Raw genomic sequence first — 20,860 nt, 5'->3', positions numbered from 1 at the left:
TGTTTCTCTTAACTACTACTTTATTGAGGAAGCATTCTAGAAGAAAGGACAAAGGGACGAATAAACTAGTCACAGAACCCTTGGCTAGCAGATTTGTAATATGACCTTGAACCTTGCATCAACCAAGGGCACCCTGTTCAAGTAGAGCTCTTCTGGGTAAACTTGGTTGAAGTCCCAGGTAGAATAGGATTTTACTTTAGAATACATCCTACTGAGGTGTAGTTCTGTGATGTTTCTTAAGCATAAAGGAGAAAATGGGTCTTAAATAACCTTTCTTAAATTGTTACATATGTGCGTGTAAATGAAAGCTTTCCTTTTCTGGTGTTGAAATTCAGTCTTACATAGATGTTGTATTGGTATGTCATACTGGGCTTCTAAATTTGGTATTATATTTAAAAATGAGAGGCAAGAAATAAGTCTGGGATCTGAAACAAGTATGTAGATTTTTATTTCATATATGCTTTTTACATTGTGCTTTTTATTATTTTCCTCTTAGGCTGAAAATCTTCTCCTTGATGCTGATATGAATATTAAAATTGCTGACTTTGGTTTTAGTAATGAATTCACAGTCGGGAACAAATTGGACACATTTTGTGGAAGCCCACCCTATGCCGCTCCTGAGCTTTTCCAAGGAAAGAAGTATGATGGGCCCGAGGTGGATGTTTGGAGTCTTGGCGTCATTCTCTATACATTAGTCAGTGGTTCCTTGCCTTTCGATGGCCAGAATTTAAAGGTATCAGCTGAATTTGATGTTTATGTTTTTATCCCCTGACCAATGATTTTAAAAGCTAGTTGTAAGTGCTTTTTTTCATGTTTTTAAGGAACTGCGGGAGCGAGTCTTGCGAGGGAAGTACCGAATCCCCTTCTACATGTCCACAGACTGTGAAAATCTTCTGAAGAAATTATTAGTGCTGAATCCAATAAAGAGAGGCAGCTTGGAAGTGAGTGAAGTTTTGTGCTCCAGATATAAAGTTTAAAAGTTAAGATGTTTCAGGAACCAAAGAACACCGGCATTTTCATTTTTTGACACACTGCTGTTATGTACATACATTTCATATGTTTTATTATACGTGTTACTAAGTATGTTACAGCCAAATAACATCAGAGATTTGCATAACCAAAATGTCTAATCATTTTTCCTTCTGATCCTGCAATTAGAATAACTTATTTCTTAAGTATTTTGCCCATATGTTTTTAAGAGTGATATTTTGGCCTGTACTTAATATAATTGCAGAGATTCAGCATGCATTATTATTCACTTGTGCTTTTTGTCTTCTTTTATTTGCCTTAATTGGAAGGGTAGAAAATTCAGAGAATTAACCTCATTTAAACTGTACTTTTTTAGTGTAGCAATGGGGCTTTCTGGCACGGACTCCATGCTGGTTAGGAGGCAGCCTTATAGTGAGCCATCCCTGTGTACAGAGCTCTCAGGTTAGTTTGGGCTTTGTAATTCTATTTCCACAAATATTTTTCACAAAAAGATACAATATGTTTTGATGGAAGTTAAGGGATGGTCACTTCCATTGGGAAATTATTCTAAATGCTTTGTGTCAGTGGATCAGTTATCAGTTATTTTTTACTGAATTATTTGTTTAAATTTGATTAGTTCTAAGCTTAAGATTTTAGTGTTTTTTTTTTCCTTTATGGGTAAAAGGATATATTAGTGATATTTTAATGGAGAACATATACAGTAAAAAGGCCCATTTTTATATCACTGCTTTTTCTAAACCTACCTATAACCATTATTCATAGACAATAACATGAAGTAAGTAAAAATTAGAATTGTTAACACTCTATTGGTTCTAAAATTCAAGAAATTTAGAGGACATTGATCTTCCTATTCTTACATCATGATCCTCTTTTATCACAGGAACCCACTTTACCTGGAGTGTCACTTATCAAAAATATCCAAAGTTCAAGCAATAGCTCAGTCAATAAGCAGAATGAAAAGAACATGGAAAAATTATTTGGGGAGAGTAGATCTTACAAATCTCTGTGGACAATTATAAGATGTACTTATGTCTTAAAGATGATTAATTTTAGGGCTGGGGATGTGGCTCAAGTGGTAACGTGCTCACCTGGCATGCACAGGGCGCTGGGTTCGATCCTCAGCACCACATACAAATAAAGATGTTGTGTCCACCAAAAACTAAAAAATAAATATTTAAAAAAATTCTCTCTCTCTCTCTAAAAAAAAAAGATGATTAATTTTACAGTAGCCAAATATTTTAGACTTTTATCCATAACATTAAATTGCTGAGGATTTAAAGTATTAGATTTATTCGAATTCAATTTAAATGACAAATTATAATTATTATTGTTAAAACATTCAATCTTCTAAAGTTCAAGTTTGACACATTTGAGTAGAGCCTGGAACCTTCCATTCCAACTTACCAAAACTAAGTTTTTCAACTACAGAACCATGTGTTCACATTGAAAATATTATCATAATAGTGCAGGTTTCACTATACAGAGGCTGGTCTGCTTCACAGTTCCCCAAAGAGATTTCCCAGAGAAACTGTCACCAAACTTTGGGAATATCAGTGACTTAAAACATTATATTAGTCTGTTTTTATTTTAATACAAACTTTATTATCAGCTTTATAGTGAAAATCTATAACCTGTTTTTAAAAATCTATTTTCAAAACACTTATCTTTGATGTGTATACATAACTTTTTATCCAGAAGTAGTGTTTCCATGTCATTCTTTTTTTTTTCTTTTTTTAGCTTTAAAATTTTGAGAATGTTCTTTTTGCTTTATTGCAGGAATGAGCTCCTTCCTTTTAATTAGCTGTGTCCTTCGGTTCTCCTTGGGTTACCTATCATAATTTATTTAACCATTCCCTGCTTGTTGCATATTTGAGTTGTTTCCATTACTTTTGCTAAAAATAATATGGTGTACTTATTTTTCCTGTTGAGATATATACTTAGATATAAGTTTCCAGAGTGGAATTACTGGGTCAAGGGTCTAAGTGATCTGATAGCTCTCATATATCTTTGCTGAAAAGAAGTGTGTGACTCAAGGCTTTTGAATATGCCTGTTCTCCACTGCTTGATCCAGTGTTGAATATAATGAGTTCTAGAGTATGATGCCTTTGTGTAATTTGTTATAATTGCTTTATAAATTGCTTTAATTTGTGTTTCTTTTGTTAGTGATAAAGCTCTATATTTTTAATTAATAGGTTGACTGTGCTTTTTCACATATAACCTCTTTAATGTCTCTTAACTATTCATCTAAGAATCTGTTAATTGTCTTATAGATTTGTACCAGCCTTGTAGCTTTTAAGATGAAATATTGCCCTTGCTAATTCTCATATTTTAAAAAATGGAATTTCATTGTTTCTTTTCAGTGTCACGCAACTATCATGAATCATTGATTTTAGAGTAACTTCTGGTCTTTCTTATGTGCTTTGCTAACACTGAAATTTAATTTAGGGAATCTTGTTTATTAGTTTTACTAAACTTCTTATTTAGCTTGCATTTCTTTCTTTTCTTTACCAGATATAACCACATATTATTAAAATGTTTCTTAAGGATTTGTAAGTTAAATACTATATTTATACTCTATGAAAATAATGAAATTAGTTTCACATTCTACTTGTTTGACCAATAGTTGTTTCTAGACCTAAACAGTTGTAGAGCTTTTTAGGTGGCATGTGTAAATGCTGTTAACTCTTCCTATTTGCCCTAATATTGGTAGGAAACTGTATCACACATGATTTTAAAAGGATTTGTGTTTTATATTGTGTAGTGGGATCTCCCCATCTTTGGTTTACTGGATATTAATGTGTCTAGATTTATCTATTAGAAGGAAACAAAAAAGCTTTTCTCCTTTCCCTTCTCTATGTTTGTGTTTATTCATTTTTCTAGTTTTTGTTGTAGTAGCAGTGCTGTGGATTTTGTTGTAGCAGCAGTGCTAGGATGCTTTGGCATCCTAGGAAGGAACTCCAGCACTCCCCAGCTCTCATTTTTACAATTCTTAACCACAATAGACTTTACTACTTTTCAAATAATACAAAATGTGATCCTCAAGTAACATTCCTCTTAATGCTTTCTTTGTGTCATCTTTGGCCTTCCCTCGAGAAGTATATATTTTGACTTTCAACACTTTCTTCAGGAGCTGCTAAAATAATCTTGTTTATGTCCATGCAGTACAAGTGACAGTAAAGCAAAAAAGAATAATAATTATTCTTTTTTTAGAAAAAAGAAAGCTATCTAAGTACAAATACAAAGATTTTAATAATTTAAGTAAAATTATTATACTGACCACCCTAAATTGTACTATTTTTAAATGTTCACCAAGAATAGAGAGTATATTTCCCATAGTTAATTATTCTAATTCTTTATAATTCATCTGAAGCAATTATTTTCTTAGTATTTACTCTTACACAGTCAGCAAGTAGCCATATCTGTTCATTGGCAGTGATGGGAGAGTAAGCTTTCTTTTGTTAAGTTTGCAATTGTGTTTGTCCTCTTTATTTCTCATGAGGTATCTGAAATGAAATCTGAAGTGGATTAATTTATCCAACTGGTTCCTATGTCTAGTGCACTTTGTTGGCCTAGTTCTTTTTTACCTTGCCTAAATCCACCCAGATTAGGGTTTCATGGCTTCTCTGTCACACAGTACCTCCAGATCCTGGAGACATTTCTTCCTCAGCTTTTAACATTAATTCTTGTGTTTGCCATAAAAGGATTTTGTATAGGACTGAGTTTCATGCAACTAAGGACAGGTACTTCTTTGTCTCTCTTTTCTTTCATATATCCCTATTTTATTTCTTTTTGTGCCTTATTCTTAGAAAAGATCCTCCGCTTAAAAATTAATAGAGTCCCTTCTTTAGGCATATCTTCTTCTTGTCTTTACCTTCCATCCTCAGTTTATTTTTATTCTGCTTTGAAGTACGACTGTGGTGAGACACACTGCTAAGTAGACTCTAGAGTAACAGGAAGGAGACCTAAACTTTGCTGATTCTGTCATGGCTGCCCAGTTGTCTTTCCTAATCACTGAGTTTCTCCTTTTCCTGGTTCAGTGTTGCCTCATATCTCTTTCATGTGAGGGTGGTCCGGTCACTGCTTCTTCTGTGTCACTGCCTATTACTCTTTTTCTTGTATGTTTTCTAAAATGTGGTTTATCTTCTTTGTTAATAAAATGTAGCATTTCTTCATTGGCCTTTCAAATCAACTTTCAGCTGATCATCAGAAGATACTAACTGTACCTTCTACTCTTTCATTGCATATTATCTTTGTTCCAAGTCAGAGGGAAGTTTCCTCACTACTGTTCACATCTTTCTGCCTTAACTTTCTACCAGTTCAAATACTACTTATATCTTGAGTGAATTCACTTCCTACATCTTTATGATTCCTTCTCAGAAAACTCCAGCACATTTTGGTCTTTTGTAAGAACTTGCTGTTAATAGCACAACTTTAAATAGATGAATATTGTGTATTAAAATATTTTTAGATTTCATGAATAAATCTTATTTCCTGAGTAAGAGAAATAGCACTTACCAGTATACACACACACATACACACTTTCAACATTGGTCCAGGTATGTGTATTTTTTTCCTAACATGGACATATGAGTATGATGAGTATCAAGTAAACAGATAAAGACATCAGAACATTTGAATTATCTTCATTTTGCTTTAAGTTGCCTGTATTCCAACTGTCAGATCTGCTGTCTCCTATATAGATCTTATTTAATTCATAGAAACCCTAATTTGCAGGCCCTTGAGTTAAACTCTTCAGAGCTCTCTTGGATTGGCCCTTTTCATTAATACCCAAACAAATTTTGTCATTAAGGTCTCGAGATGAATCTGTTTTCTTTCTTCCATCTCCATACATCCAGATGAGCCCTCTGTTGTCTCCCTCCCGAACATTTTCACAGCTTCCTAAAGTGTCATCTAGCTGCTAGAATCTCTGCATTCTATCTTACCCATGGCTCTTTAGCATCCTCATTTTATTTGAACTACCTTCTTCAAAAACATCAAACATTTGTGCCAAAAAAGATAGTATAAGGCCATGGAAAGCAAAACCATAGATAAAGGAAAAACATGTCTTCACCTTCTAATTTAGGAAATTCTGCAGACTATAATATTTTATTTCTATAAATGCTACTAATGACTCTAGCCTAGGCTTCTGTCACATATACTGTTAGAGAGGGAAGGAATGAGGAACAGAAAGGAAGGAATTATGTGGAAGAAATTTGCAGCTCTGCTTTGTCCTTATTTTTTCTTTTGGAATGCAACCTCCCTAACAATTTTACTGATGAATAATCACTAAAAGCTTACATGGGCCAGGTGTGCTGGTGCACTCCTGCCATCCCAGCAACTCAGGAGGCTGAGGCAGGAGGATCACAAGTTCAAAGCTAGCCTCAGGAGCTTAGTGAAGCCCTGTCTTAAAACAAAAAATAATAAAAAGGGCTGGGGATATGGCTCAGTGGTTAAGCGCCCCTGGGTTTACTCCTTAGAACTAAAATAAAATTTTTTAAAAAACCTTACATAATATCACTATTATTTTAAAATTTGTAGTAGGTTTGCTTTTATTTAATTTATTGGATGATATACTTAAATTATTTTTATAACCATTTTTTTATAACCATTGGTCAGAGTGGTTGTAAAAAAATCTGCTTGTTTTTGTCTTCCGGTACTTGACTTTGGGTAAATATTAATATAAACAAGGGGAAATATCTAGGCACTCAAGGAGTCAGCCATAAAAAGAGAAAGTTATTTTTCTAATTAGTAGACTCTTGGCAAATAAAGTATAGAGTTGGAGAATATATTTTACAGGGCTTGAAAAAAAAAACTAATATACAACACCTACAATGAAAGCATAGAATTCTGTAATAATAAAAAGTTAACCATTTTAAAAATTAATACAGAATTATTCAGATTTATTTGTCTTTAAATGCTGAAGGTGAGGTTTTCCATCCTCTGCATAATGATTTTATCATGGATCTCTAGCTCCCAGTTTCCTATTGCTTGGCTGTGAATGTGGTAATTTATCTACTAGGTTTTTCTTTTGGGGGGTAGTCCTAGGGATGTAGGTTAGTGGTACAGCACTTGCTTAGTGGGTGGAAGGCCCTGGATTCAGTCCCATCACCACGAAATAAATTTTAAAAATGAATAAAAGGACAACATTTTTTAAAAAATAGCATAAACATGCCTTTTTTCCTTTTTTGGTACCAGGGATTGAACTCAGGGGCATTCAGCCTCTGAGCCACATCCCCAGCCCTATTTAGTATTTTATTTAGAGACGGAGTCTGACTGAATTGCTTAGTGCCTCACTTTTTTGCTGAGGCTCTCTTTGAACTCACAATCCTCCTGCCTCAGCCTCCCAAGCAGCTGGGATTACAGGCGTGCACCACTATGCCTGGCTTAACATGCCTTCTTAACCATTTCTTTTTGTAATTATAATTTGGTTAACTATCACTCTTGTACAAGATCTCCAGAACTTTTCCATCCTGTGGCTAAAACTCTAAACCCATTGAACAGCTAGCTCTAGCATGTTCTTCTCCTTCAGTCTCTAGTAACCACCATTCTGCTTTCTGCTTCTGGGAGTTTGACTCTTCTAGATGTCTCATCTAAGTGGAATCATGCAGTATTTATCTTTCTGTGGTTGCCAAGCATTTTACTTAATGTTTCCAAGGTTCATCCAAGTTGTAGGATGTGACAGAATTTCTTTTATAAGGCTGAATAATATTCCATTGCATATATACAGCACATTTTCTGTATCCATTCATCTGTCAGTGGTCATTTAGGTTGCTACCACATCTTGGTTTTGTGAATAATGCTACAGTGAACACAGATGTGAAAATATTTCTTGGATACTCTGTTTTAGTTCTTTAGGATAAATATCCAAGAAATGGGATTACTGGATCATGTGGTAGTTCTATTCATGTCCTGAGGAAACTTAATACTATTTTACATAGATGTAGTCCCATTTTATAATCCCATCAGCATTGTTCAAGGGTTCCAGTTTCCTCAGATATTTGCCAACAATTAATATACTGAGGTTTTTTTTATAGTGGGCAGCCTAAAGGATTTCAGATATTTCATTGTGGTTTTGATTTTCCCTGATTATTAGTATTTCATGTAAGCATTTTCTTATTGTTGGCCATTTGTATGCCTTCTTTGGAGAAATGTCTATGCAATTTCTTTGATCTTTCTTAAATTATTTATTTTTACCTTATTGAGTTGTAGGAGTTCTTTTGGATATTAACCACTTAACCAACAAATGGTTTGCAAATGTTTGTTCCCATTCCGCAGGTTGCCCCCATTAGGTTGTCTTAACAGCCAGGACTGATGGTTGTTCTACAGCCTCAGCTTAAATCTACCTGTGGTAGTTTGCATCAATACCTGTCTTCACCCTGATTTTCATCTAATTTATAACTCTAGATTCAAATTCTTTCCATATTCTCTTGGAATTATCTTTACTAACTAACCCTCTCCTTTCTTAATATCTTAATAAGTGCTGATTTTTAAACACAGGTATATATTTGGTAGAAGACCAGACAAAAATTAAAATCTTTTCAGTAATCTTTAAATTATAAATATGAAGAAAAGATTAAAGTTGGGAGGTTCTCCTTCAAATTTGAAAATATTCTTTTTAAATGAATATGGAAGAAAAGTTATTTTGAATCATTACATTTGGTAAGTATGTGGGATGACAGTCACAGTTGTCTTAAGATACTGTATGTGGGTTCCAAAGTTCCATACCTCTTATTGAACTGGTAATCAAACTATACGCAATAACTTTATTTGAAAATGTTACATGATTCTTGTTGAGTAAACCAGTAAATTTCACATTTGCTAAAATAACTCATTGAATGTTTCAAGTGACCAAACTTAACATAGAGTTTATTTCCTAGCAAATAATGAAAGATCGATGGATGAATGTTGGTCATGAAGAAGAAGAATTAAAGCCATACACTGAGCCTGAACCAGACTTCAATGATACGAAAAGAATAGGTAAGTATTTAAATATTGTAAGATGTGATATAGTAAGCCATAATAAGAGTCTTTAGTCTATAAAATAGAGTTTAAAACTAGGAAGCAACTTTTATTAGAAAAATATTTATCATCTTAATGATAAACACTATACATAAAAAATTGCAAGCTCCTTAGTTTGTTCTCATATATATTATGGTCTGAGTTAATTGTTGTCAACTTTAACATAAAAGTTAAAATCATGTAGATAAACCTACTTTTTTCCTTTGTCAGTCTCTCACAGGAGGGCTGACTGATGCAACTATCAGCACTGTTCAGACTGATAAGTATCAGCAAACACAGCATGTACTTTTACCAAAACTCTAAAAGCACTCAAATAAAGGGAATGAACTCTTCAGCTCACCTTTTGTTTTCCACTTTCTTAGCAGAGTCCACTGGCCCTCTGCCCTGGTCCTACTGTCTGCCCACACTCAACCATCACTCTGCTTCCAAAATCGCTTCCTTTGTTTCTCTATCCCTATCCAAAGCCATCAGAAACTCACAGGAGTCGTCTCAACTAGGCTTTTATCTGACTGAAAGGCAAAGTGACAGGGGAGAGCACTAAGATCCTAATCAGAACCATCATGGAATTCAAGCCCTCCACAGAAGAATTTGTTCTCCAAAGCAGAAATTGTTAAGAGATGAGAGAGATCGTTCCATGAGTAGCTGGGGATGCATTGAGAGAGACAGATAGAAAGAGCCAAAGAAGAGGGATTTTGTATGGAGTGACACAGACTAATAGTCTGACTAGACAAAGGAAGTCAGCTCAGGAATGTAGTAGGCAATGAGAAACTGAGTTGGCTCATGAGTATATAATGTACAATGTAGGTAATTCTGCAAGAAAAATTATGAATGTGTGCCTATGAACACAGTATCTGTAGGTTAATAATCCAAAAATTTGTAAAATTAAAACTATACTTTAAATTTTTTAAGACTTAATTTTCATATCTAGTCTCTTGGAAAACTTGCCAATTTTTGCTGTTTTTTAATAAAATGAACCCATATTCAGAAAATTTACACTTTCTTTTCCTAGACATTATGGTCACCATGGGTTTTGCACGAGATGAAATAAATGATGCCTTAATAAGTCAGAAATACGATGAAGTTATGGCTACTTATATTCTTCTAGGTAGAAAACCACCTGAGGTAAGTCTTCCTTCTTTTTAAATTAATGTGAATTATTTGTTTAATTAAATAACAGCTAAGTGTAAGATATAATGTTTGTAAATGATTTTTATGATATAAAAATAATACAAAATTCTAATATTCTTATTAGAATTCAAAAATCAAAGTGCTAAATTATGAACTAATTTCATTTCTGGGTAACAAGAGGGATTTTATGCAAGAGTAGGCCCACTGCCCTGTGTGGCTTCAAGAAGCACCACTCACTGTCTGGTCTTAGAATGATGTCCCCCAGAGTTGTACAGTGCACAGCTTCTGCATCCAAGTGTAACAGCCCCATCAAAGCCACTATGATAATTCTGGGTGTACAGATGAGACAGTGACTGAAACAAAAGAAAGTGGCAGTATTTCAGACTAAATGTATGAATGAAATGATTTGTGTAAGTGGAAACCCAGGGAAAGGTTGTTTCATGATATTTTGTCTCATAGCATATCAAGTGGCTTTAATGCATCCCCAAGGCCAGAAGAGATCCATAATAAGGAGACAGATTCAGGAAATAACTGTAAATAAATGGTGAATCATAAAAGGAAATTATCCTTTTGGAAAACAGTTATAAAGGGCGTAAATTAAGAGTAGGAACAGAGGCCAAGAGAATTAATAGTTTGTTAAAAATTAGACATCTATGGGGAAGGTATTTTATAGAAAAGGCAGAAATTGGGCTGGGGATGTGGCTCAAGCGGTAGCGCGCTCGCCTGGCATGCGGGGGGGGGCGCTGGGTTCCATCCTCAGCACCACATAAAAATAAAATAAACATGTTGTGTCCACCAAAAACTTAAAAAATAAATAAATAAATATTTTTTAAAATTCTCTCAAAAAAAAAAAAGAAAGAAAAGGCAGAAATTAGTTGTAATTAAATAGTAACTATGAGTGAAGCACATTCCAGCTAATATTTATTGAATCTTCCCTGTACCAGGAACTATGCTCAATAGTATAAATATGAAAACAAGAAAGTTTCTCCTCTCAAAGAGCCCACAGTGCAGAGATAAGTACTCAACAATATGATACAGTGTGGTAGGTGTTGGGGATGCTCTGGGAGCTATAGGAGGATAGGCACCTACAACAGGATAGGTGAGGTCTGTCAAGGTATTCTACTGAGATGGAGGATGTAAGAATAATAGTACTTGGCAACCAGTTGGAATAAAGAATAAGAGTCCCTCATATTTCTTATTTCCTCAGTATGGATGACTGGTTGTATAAGGTGCATTTGCCAAGATAGGAAAGCTCTGGATTCTAGGGGAAAGATGGGAAGTCTGGGATGGTTGAATTGGAGATTTCTCTTGGAGCAGTATAATAGATATTCATATGTAAAGATCTGGATCTGCAGGAAAAGATTCAAGTAGAATTAACAGATTTTGGAGTCATCATCTGAGGAACACATGTTGCATGCACTAGTGTGTCAGGAACTGTTCTAAAGGATTTAACAAGTATTAATTCATCTAATTCTCTCAATGAACGCCCCAAGAAGGTGCTATACTGGAGGAGAAGAATCTTCAGTGGGGATACTGATAGCTAGGAAGTGGTGTCTAAGAAGCCAGGTCAAGAGAATTTTAAGTGGGAATAGCACAAAAGATTTTTTTTTCTGAAGTCTTTTAACTGTTTCTACTTAGATTTTTAAATTTCAGTCCTGAGATCTTTTGATTTTCTTATTAATTTAAATACAAAGGAAGCATAAATTTTATAAGTATACAGTCCACCCCGCCTGTGAGTTAAAATGAAGTATGAATTGTATTGAATATAAACTAATGAAGCTACTGTGAGAGTAAGCCTGAACTTAAGAGCCAGGTTTACCTTCCCTACCCACACAGCAACTCTGTCATGTAGACAATTTAATTTTCTATGCCTCAGTTTCCTTATCTACAAAGTGAAAATAAGAATAGTACTTACCTCTTGGGGTCATTGTGAGAATATAAAAAATTAACACTTAGAATAGTTGCTGGCAGATTACTGTGTGCTCCATTTTAGCTAATATTTGTCATGATCACCACCAACATTAATCTGCCATTTGTTATTAGTTTCATCTACAAATGAATTTAAATTTCACATTGGAATGTCAGTGATGCAGTGTTTTAGCCAGCTCTTTTACTGCTGTGACCAAAAGACCTGACAAGAACAATTTTGGAGGAGAAAATGTTTATTTGGTGCTCACACGGTTTCAGAGGTGTTAGTTCGTATAAAGCTAGCTTCATTGCTCTGGGATGGAGGTGAGGCAGAACATCATGGCAGAAGGGCATGTCAGAGGAAGACATCTCAGGACATTGCACCAGGAAGCAGAAAGAGACTTCTCTCACCAAGGACAAAATATAAATCCCAAAGACATGCCCCATCTCCTCTAGCCACACCCTACCTGCCTATAGTTACCACCCAGTTAACGCCTATCAGGGGATTAATGCTCTGGTTAGGTTACAACTCTTATAACCCAATCATTTCACCTCTAAACTTTCTTGCATTGACTTATGCATGAGCTTTGGGGGAAAACTCATGTCTTAAACATTCAGCCAAAAATTTGTTGGCATCAGATCTCTGTGTTATAGAGAGAGAAGTAGTGTATCAACCCCCAAGCTTAGTTCTAAGTAGAAGAAATTTCCTGTTCAGAGCCAATAAATCAAATTTTGTTTTGTAAGTGAGGAGAAAACAAAAAAAAAGTAATTTAATCTTTGTTCAAAATGTAAAACAAATGTAGATATTTTAATACAGTCTTTGTATATGTGTATGCATATATATATGTATATATGTACATGTATTTACTTATATAGGTGCATATGTGTTTAAAGTTTTAGATTTTATCCCTTGACTCTTAACTTCACTTTTTCCATCTAGAAAGTTTAGGGTAATACATTATAGGTTTGTTGTAATGATTAAGTGACAGGTATAAGTAAAAAGCTAGGACAGTGTCTAGTATATAATTACCATATTATTTGATATTTTGACTAAACTAAGGATACAGGTACTCATGGGAGCAAATTATATCCACTTCCCTCCAACTCAAGATTCTATATCTTGAGCTACCTTCCTTTTCTGATTACCCCTTATATAGCTTTGAATCATTTAGAAAATCAAGAGTGCGTTTTGTTTGTCTAAACATTTTCCTGTTTTAAAAGTCTGGTGGTCTTTCTTCTTGTAGTTCGAAGGCAGTGAATCGCTATCCAGTGGAAACTTGTGTCAGAGGTCCCGGCCCAGTAGTGACCTAAACAACAGCACTCTTCAGTCCCCTGCTCACCTGAAGGTCCAGCGAAGCATCTCAGCAAATCAGAAGCAGCGGCGTTTTAGTGATCATGGTGGGGGAACAAGTAAAATAAGTGAAAACATGAGCTGGTCTTACCCACACTCATGTATTTTAAGTATTATATAGTCACATCTCCATGGATTGTATCATGTAGTTCTCACAGATTTACATTATCGAATGATAATCAGGAACCCTTTTGCAGGAACTGATCAAATTCTTTAATTGAATAGTCTAATCTCTGTACAGAGTATAAACCACAGATATTTTTATTGTAGAGTTCTTGTTTGTGAGAAAATATGCCAGTTGTCTTTTTATCTAATTATGCTGTTTTGTTTTGTTTTGTGTTTATTACAGCTGGTCCATCCATTCCCCCTGCCGTATCATACACTAAAAGGCCTCAGGCTAACAGTGTAGAAAGTGAACAGAAAGAGGAGTGGGACAAAGATGTGGCTCGTAAACTTGGCAGCACCACAGTTGGATCAAAAAGCGAGATGACTGCAAGCCCACTTGTGGGTCCAGAGAGGAAAAAATCTTCAACTATTCCAAGCGTGAGTAAATATCCTGTTATATTGCAATTTGTTGAATGTATTTATTATCAGTTTTTTGTAAAATGTTTATCTTTTGTGTTTTGAAATGTTTCAAAATGAATCATAATTTGAAAACTGTGGAAAGGGAGCCATGCTTCTCATAAATACAAATTAAGAAAACAACTAGCTGGACACAGTGGCAAGCAACAGTAATCCAAGCAACTTGGGAGACTGAGGTAGGAGGATGGTAAGTTCAAGGCCAAATCTCAGCAATTTGGCGAGGTCTTAAGCAACGTAATAAGACCCTGCCTCAAAATAAAAAGGACTGAAAATGTGGCTCAATGGTAAAGCACCTCTGGGTTCAATTTCCAGTACCAATAGATAGATGGATGGATGGATATAGATAGAATAATCAAAAGAATTCTTCATGTAACAGCCTTAGCACAAAATGGTACATAAACCTTCCTGCTTTGTTTTTCCTGTTTGTAATATTGTCTTAATGTTACATTGGTGCATTTAATCTTATATTTACAAATAAACTGTTCAATTGAAGCAGATTCAGTTAATGATTTATAAAGTTGCCTCATGTTACTCACTAGTGAAACTGCATAATATAGAAATTATACAATGATAACTAGAAGACAGACTGATATGCCCCCTTGTAAGGCAACAGGGAAGAATAAAGAGAAAGTATAAAAGAACACTTAAGACTGGAGGGAGCATTTAGATAATAAGGGGGATTTTTGGGAGTGGGTACAGGGGATTGAACTCAGGGACACTCAACCTCTGAGCCACATTCCCTGCCCTATTTTGTATTTTATTTAGAGACAGGGTCTCACTGAGTTGCTTAGCACCTCACTTCTGCTGAGGCTGGCTTTGAACTCAAGTTCCTTCTCTCTCATTCTCCTGAGCAGCACCGTTGGGATTACAGGTGTTTAAAAACTGCCAGTCTTTAGCTGCCCCAAAAGACTAAGATATGAACTCTCAGTAAAAAATAATTTTGAAAAATGAAGAAAGAAATTACTTCTTTCTGGGAGACTCAGAAAAATTGAGACTGCAATAGTGATTATAATATATTGTATATAAAAGTTATGACAATTATGTAAAATATAATCTCTTTACTTACTACAAAATAAACCCAAAGAAGTCTTTTACATGATTGGTTTCTGCCTTGGAGAAGTTACCAAATTGGAGTTCAAGGAAGGATAGTTTCCATGTGCCCCAAATTATCAACAGAAAAGTCTTTCCTGCTTAGCAGTCACTAGATAGAGCTTTGTTATTTGAAATAGGAAGGTCAACCTGTAAAAAAGTCAATTTTATATGGAACCTATGTCAGATGGAATCAGTGAGACTTTTTCTTCCCTTTGTTTTTAAATATTTTTTTTAGTTGTTGATGGGTTTTTATTTTATTTATAGATATGTGGTGCTGAGAATCGAACCCAGTGCCTCACACATGCTAGGCAAGCGCTCTACCACTGAGCCACAACCCCAGCCCACAGTGAGACTTTTTCTATAACTTTTGCTAATTATACCCTAAGTTCCCCTGTGAAATGCAGCTTGGGCAGATTGGCTGCCACACTTGGGCATCACTGGCACCAGAGGCTCAAGGCAAGGGAGATAACAGAAGAGCAGGACTCATTAGCACTACTTGGAAGGAAATGCCATTCACTATCACACAATGAGAAGGAAAGACACATCATTGAGAACAGTCAGAAACATCTCAGAGACTTCCAAAGGATGGATGGCCACACAATTTGATGTTTATTCAAACTCAGATAACGAGTTGCCAAAATAATAAAAATGTTAAAAGCTAATATTCTTACATTGGTACTTTTGGTGCCCATGGTGTGACTGATGTAGCCTGTTAGTAACCTATGTGCAGTTTTAATAATTTTTCATAATTGTCCTCTGTTTTCATTATTATTTCTAGGGTTTTTCCTCTAGATTTTAAGTTTTCAGGGAACTCTACAATTTAACCTCCTCAATGGCTTGTAGAAGCAAAGTAGAAAATAATTTAAAAGGGTTGGGGATGTGGCTCAAGTGGTAGTGCACTCGCCTGGCATGCTTGCGGCCCAGGTTCGATCTTCAGCACCACATACAAACAAAGACGTTGTGTCCACCGAAAAACTAAAAAATAAATATTAAAAAATTCTCTCTCTCTCTCTCTTTAAAAAAGTAAGTAAATAAATAATTTAAAAGCTCAAAACCTAGAAATCCATTGGTCAAAATAAAATATGGTTCATCTACAAAGCTGCATACTCTGAAGCCATAAAACTTTTTATTACTTAACATAGGTAGAAATTAATGACCTGTTAAATGAGAATGCAGTAATGAAATGACATGTTTCAAAATATGAAATGCAGATTGTATTTCTAGTTTTTTTAAGAGCTGTAATGCAAATTAATTTCATAATGGATCTCTCTGTTTCTTTTCTTTTCTTTTGGTTAACATAGACCAAGTCTAAAAAAATTTTTAAGTAATCTTAGCCTCCTTTGCTAACATACTTTTATAGTTTTTAATTTATACTTTTTATATAGCATGACAAAACTTCTGCCTAGGAACCTGCACTATTGAAAAGGTTTAAATCTGCACTTACACAAATTCTTGTCCTTCTCCCAACTGAATTCAAGCAGTTGTCTATGGACTTTCTAGCCCCCATTATTAAACAAATTTTATGTTAATTGTGTATTTTAAAGAATAGTGAAAGGTAGATTATCTAAAAATAGGGAAGACTTTTTCTGTTGGAGTGAGAGTAAAACAAGACTTTTATCCCTTTTGAAAATCATTTTTGTATATTTTACTACTGGTAACTAATAGTCAAGGTTTTGGCAGGCATGGCAATGGGGTTATAGGGCAAGGGCTTTATGTGTGGAGAATTATCCATCTGTCTATCTCTTTTTGCTTTTTTTTTCTTTTTTCTTCCTTTGGCTTGGCCTGCCTCCTGGCTAAAACCTGAGACCAAAGGAAATATCCTCAGAGTATGGCACTGACCCTCTCTGATGGCAGCCTCTGTGAAGAATGCCTTTAATCTGGAGCTTTATTCTCCTTGCTGGTACCATTGGCTGGGGGTAGATGAGGCTGCAAGTGAAGGCATGGAAGGCATGCCATCTTTACTACACAGGTTCCTTGAGATTTAGTGGGGAGATAGCACTCCTAGTTACTTGGAGCTTCCTGTACCAATACTCTGCCCTCTCCCCAATACCAGCTCACAAAAGAGGGAGTGAATGAAAACCCAGCCTTTTGTTGCTTCCAAATGACTGCTCACTGCTGCTGTAGGATTGCAATTGTGATAAATTTGCTTTTCGCGCTTTGCCTTCTCTCAAAAAATCCAAATATGAGAGAGAAGAAGAGAGGGAGAGGAGATAGAGCATGTTAATATAAAATTCTAAGGAGTTACGACTCTAATATGAATTTTTTCAAATCCTTAGAAGATTAAATACATTTCTTTGACTTTCCACAAATACAGTTATAATTTTTAAATCACTTTTATTCCTTCTTAAAGAACAATGTGTATTCTGGAGGTAGCATGGCAAGAAGGAATACATACGTCTGTGAGAGGACCACAGATCGATACACAGCATTGCAGAATGGAAAGGACAGCAGGTAAGTGTCATAATGCCAAGTAGTAATATTTTTGTCACTGTTTTCATAGTGTTTTTGCTGAAGTACCCATAAATAAACACAACAGGAAAGGAATACAAAATAGTAAGATTGTAACCAAGCATTCTTACTAAGATATCTCCCTTTTATAACAGGAAAATATTTAGGGAAAGCAGGAGATAAATCTCAAAACATATGAATTTCCAGATAATATATGATAGTAGATATTTCCCTGTAACAAAGCAGATCATCTGGGCCTAATCTGTTCCTCATAATTTGAATCTTATTCTCTTGGGCAGCTACTGCTTCCTTCTTCCTTCCTTCCCTTTCTCCTTCCCACCAAGCCATCATTATTATCCAAAAAATAAGGGTTTACTTTACTTTACTTCCTCTAAAGAAAATGTGGCCATCCCAACTGATTAGCCAAAACCATGAAATTCTTAGTGTTTTATGTAAAATATGATGAATTGTATTTTTATTATTTTAAGAAATTAACTTCATTTATCATGAGTAGGAAGATTACTTATTAAAATAGCTCAAAAAGGTATGGAATCTTTTGCTACTTAAACTAAATTCTGTTTTTAGTTCTACCTCTAGTCATTTCAGTGGAGTGGACAGAAAAAATTCTCACATTTGTTTCTTCTCAATGAATAGGCATGTGAAGTAAGTGTTAATGTAAGACATGAAAAGAAATGTATCTTCCTTGGACATAAGATGCTTTAGGATAGACAGTTGGAAATAGATTAATGATTTATTTTTTTTCCTATACTAAATACTAATGTACAGGCCCTAAGTCTACACAGTTAACCTGTTGATTCATGATATGAGCTAAAAGTATTTTGATGATATTTCCAGTGATAGTGGTTTTGGTATAATTAAGCCTTCTTTTATGAATAATTTAGTATAGTGCACCCCACAGCAACACATCACACAAAGTTGTAATTTGGAAGAAGTGAAAAACACCTTTAATCATAATCATTTTATCTAAAAGTGTCACAAATACACAAAAATCATTTCATACCTTCTCAGGTTCACATATAGAGTAAGAGTGTGTGAAATCTTTTCAGTGAAAGATAAATTCCCCCTATATACTTTTAACAAGAATATTGTTCCATTAGTTACTAGTAACACCACTAATGTTAGTTTCTTTCAAGTGTTTCAGTCATGAAAAATGTTAGTCAATTTAGACTTTTCAAAACCTATTTTTAAATTTTAATAAAGTGCACTTTTTCTTTTTCTCCATTTCCATGGTCTTCTCAACCATTTCATGTTGAAAGCCTTACAGAGATGTCTGCAAGTAGCATATCTTCCACTGGCTCTGCTGTGGCCTCTGCTGTTGCCTCAGCCCGACCCCGCCACCAGAAGTCTATGTCCACTTCTGGTCATCCTATTAAAGTCACACTGCCAACCATTAAAGATGGCTCTGAAGCTTACCGGCCTGGGTAATATCTTGATCACATTTTATCTTCTTTTACAAAATATAGAGCCATTTGAAAATATATAATAGTCACCATCACAGGACAGTTTTCTGGAAAGACTCACTATGGTGGAGGAAAAGTCTAATTGTAACATGCTTATGTACTTTAGCTATTATCAGAAATGTTGCTATATAATTTAAATCATTTTCTAGAGGAATTTTCTTAAAAGTACTTTATTTTAAACCCATCCATGAAGTAAAATAATGCCGCCTAATTTATCATTTAAGTAAATTGAGTTTTTTGCTATTTAAACACTGCCCCCCATTTCCCCACTGCCCCCCCCCCAAAAAAAAACAATTAGATAAAGAGTAATTGGCTCCTACCAGTTACTTGCTCTTTTTTTTTTTAAGTTGTAGTTGGACACAATATCTTTATTTTTTTTTTATTTACTTAATGTGGTGCTGAGAATTGAACCCAGTGCCTCATACATGCTAGCAAGCACTCTACCACTGAGCCACAACCCCAGCCCTTACTTACTCTTGTATTAATGAAACAAATGAACTCAGAGAACTGTCAGGTATAAACTAAAATTAAAATTAGATGTCTGTTTTTCTAGTTTTTATCTGTTTTAGAATTTCTCAAATTCAGAACACCTGAATATTTTAACCCTTTGGTAATTAGGTTTTGTTAGTCATGCTGATAGTGCCATATAGCATTATGCTATCACTTACACCTACATTAGAAATAGGAAATGATTTTGTTCAAAGGCTTTTTAATAAACAATAAAATTCATGGTCTACATTTCCAAGTAGATTAAGAGTACAAACTGAGTATTCCTTATCTGAAATTCTTGGGACCAGAAGAGTTTTGGATATTGGATTTCAGATTTTTAGATCACAAAGTTTAAAAAAAATATATATATATATATATACACACACACACACACACATATACATATACATACATACATACATACATACATATGTAAATGCAGAACCCTGGTTGGGCATTCCTGATACAAAAAGGCATTTGTCTTTGTGTTTCAGTAATTTTAATTTTATAAATGTGTTGATTTCACTCTGCAAAGCCATAGTAAATACAGTTAACTCATTTATCACATCTCAACAGTGAATACATAAAATTGAGCAAAAAGAAGTAGCCATAGCCATTTTTATTTTTTCAGTTTTTAGCTGAGTAAAAGCATTCCCTGTCATTATTCTGAATAATACATCTTAATTTGTTCCAACAGTACAACCCAAAGAGTGCCTGCTGCTTCCCCATCTGCTCACAGTATTAGTGCCACCACTCCAGACCGGACCCGCTTTCCCCGAGGGAGTTCAAGCCGAAGCACTTTCCATGGGGAGCAGCTCCGGGAGCGTCGCAGTGCTGCTTATAATGGGCCACCTGCTTCGCCATCCCATGAAACGGGTGCATTTGCACATGCCAGAAGGGGAACGTCCACTGGTATAATAAGCAAAATCACATCCAAATTCGTTCGCAGGTCAGTACCAATGTACTGTCATGTTTTGTTTCCCCTAGGAATCATGAATAAACTTGGTTTTTTCATTGATCTTTTCAGTGGTTTTTTTTTTCCAGAATGGTTTTATGACATTTCATTAGAGCTGCTCTTTTATAGAAGTTGGAAGAAAAACTTCAGGAAGACATAAAGGCTTTTTCCTTAAGAAAGAAAAAGAAAAGATGGACAAAATGAGGATTTAAAACTTCTATCAAATAGGGTAGAAAAATCAAAAACTTGAGATTGAAAATGTACATTTTAACATAAGAGTCTTTCTTATTTAAAAGGCTTCAGTTTAGAAAAAGGAATCAATTGTGAGCTGATGTGTATCCTTCAAATAATATTTCTTATCTTAAAAATACTTTTTTTTTAACTCTTTTTTTTTTTTTTTTTTTTTAAAGAAAGAGT

General features: G+C 34.8%; 1 protein-coding gene across 4 annotated transcripts in view; it reads left to right on the top strand.

Annotated features, from left to right (window-relative positions):
• Positions 1-20,860, top strand: part of Mark1 (microtubule affinity regulating kinase 1) — a 107,452-nt gene that overhangs the window by 76,976 nt on the left and 9,616 nt on the right. For all 4 annotated transcript variants that reach the window (XM_048809338.1, XM_015483625.2, XM_048809337.1 and 1 more), the window contains 9 exons: positions 497-733; positions 822-941; positions 8,868-8,967; positions 10,019-10,131; positions 13,290-13,443; positions 13,746-13,939; positions 17,421-17,521; positions 18,796-18,960; positions 20,186-20,437. In XM_048809338.1, the coding sequence (XP_048665295.1) occupies positions 497-733; positions 822-941; positions 8,868-8,967; positions 10,019-10,131; positions 13,290-13,443; positions 13,746-13,939; positions 17,421-17,521; positions 18,796-18,960; positions 20,186-20,437 (1,436 nt within the window). The remainder of the gene's footprint in view (positions 1-496; positions 734-821; positions 942-8,867; positions 8,968-10,018; positions 10,132-13,289; positions 13,444-13,745; positions 13,940-17,420; positions 17,522-18,795; positions 18,961-20,185; positions 20,438-20,860) is intronic.

The sequence above is a fragment of the Marmota marmota genome, unplaced genomic scaffold (assembly GCF_001458135.2).
Source record: "Marmota marmota marmota unplaced genomic scaffold, marMar, whole genome shotgun sequence".
Classification (NCBI taxonomy): domain Eukaryota; kingdom Metazoa; phylum Chordata; class Mammalia; order Rodentia; family Sciuridae; genus Marmota; species Marmota marmota.
Note: the sequence above shows the minus strand (reverse complement) of the source record. Positions and strands in the feature narration are given on the sequence as shown.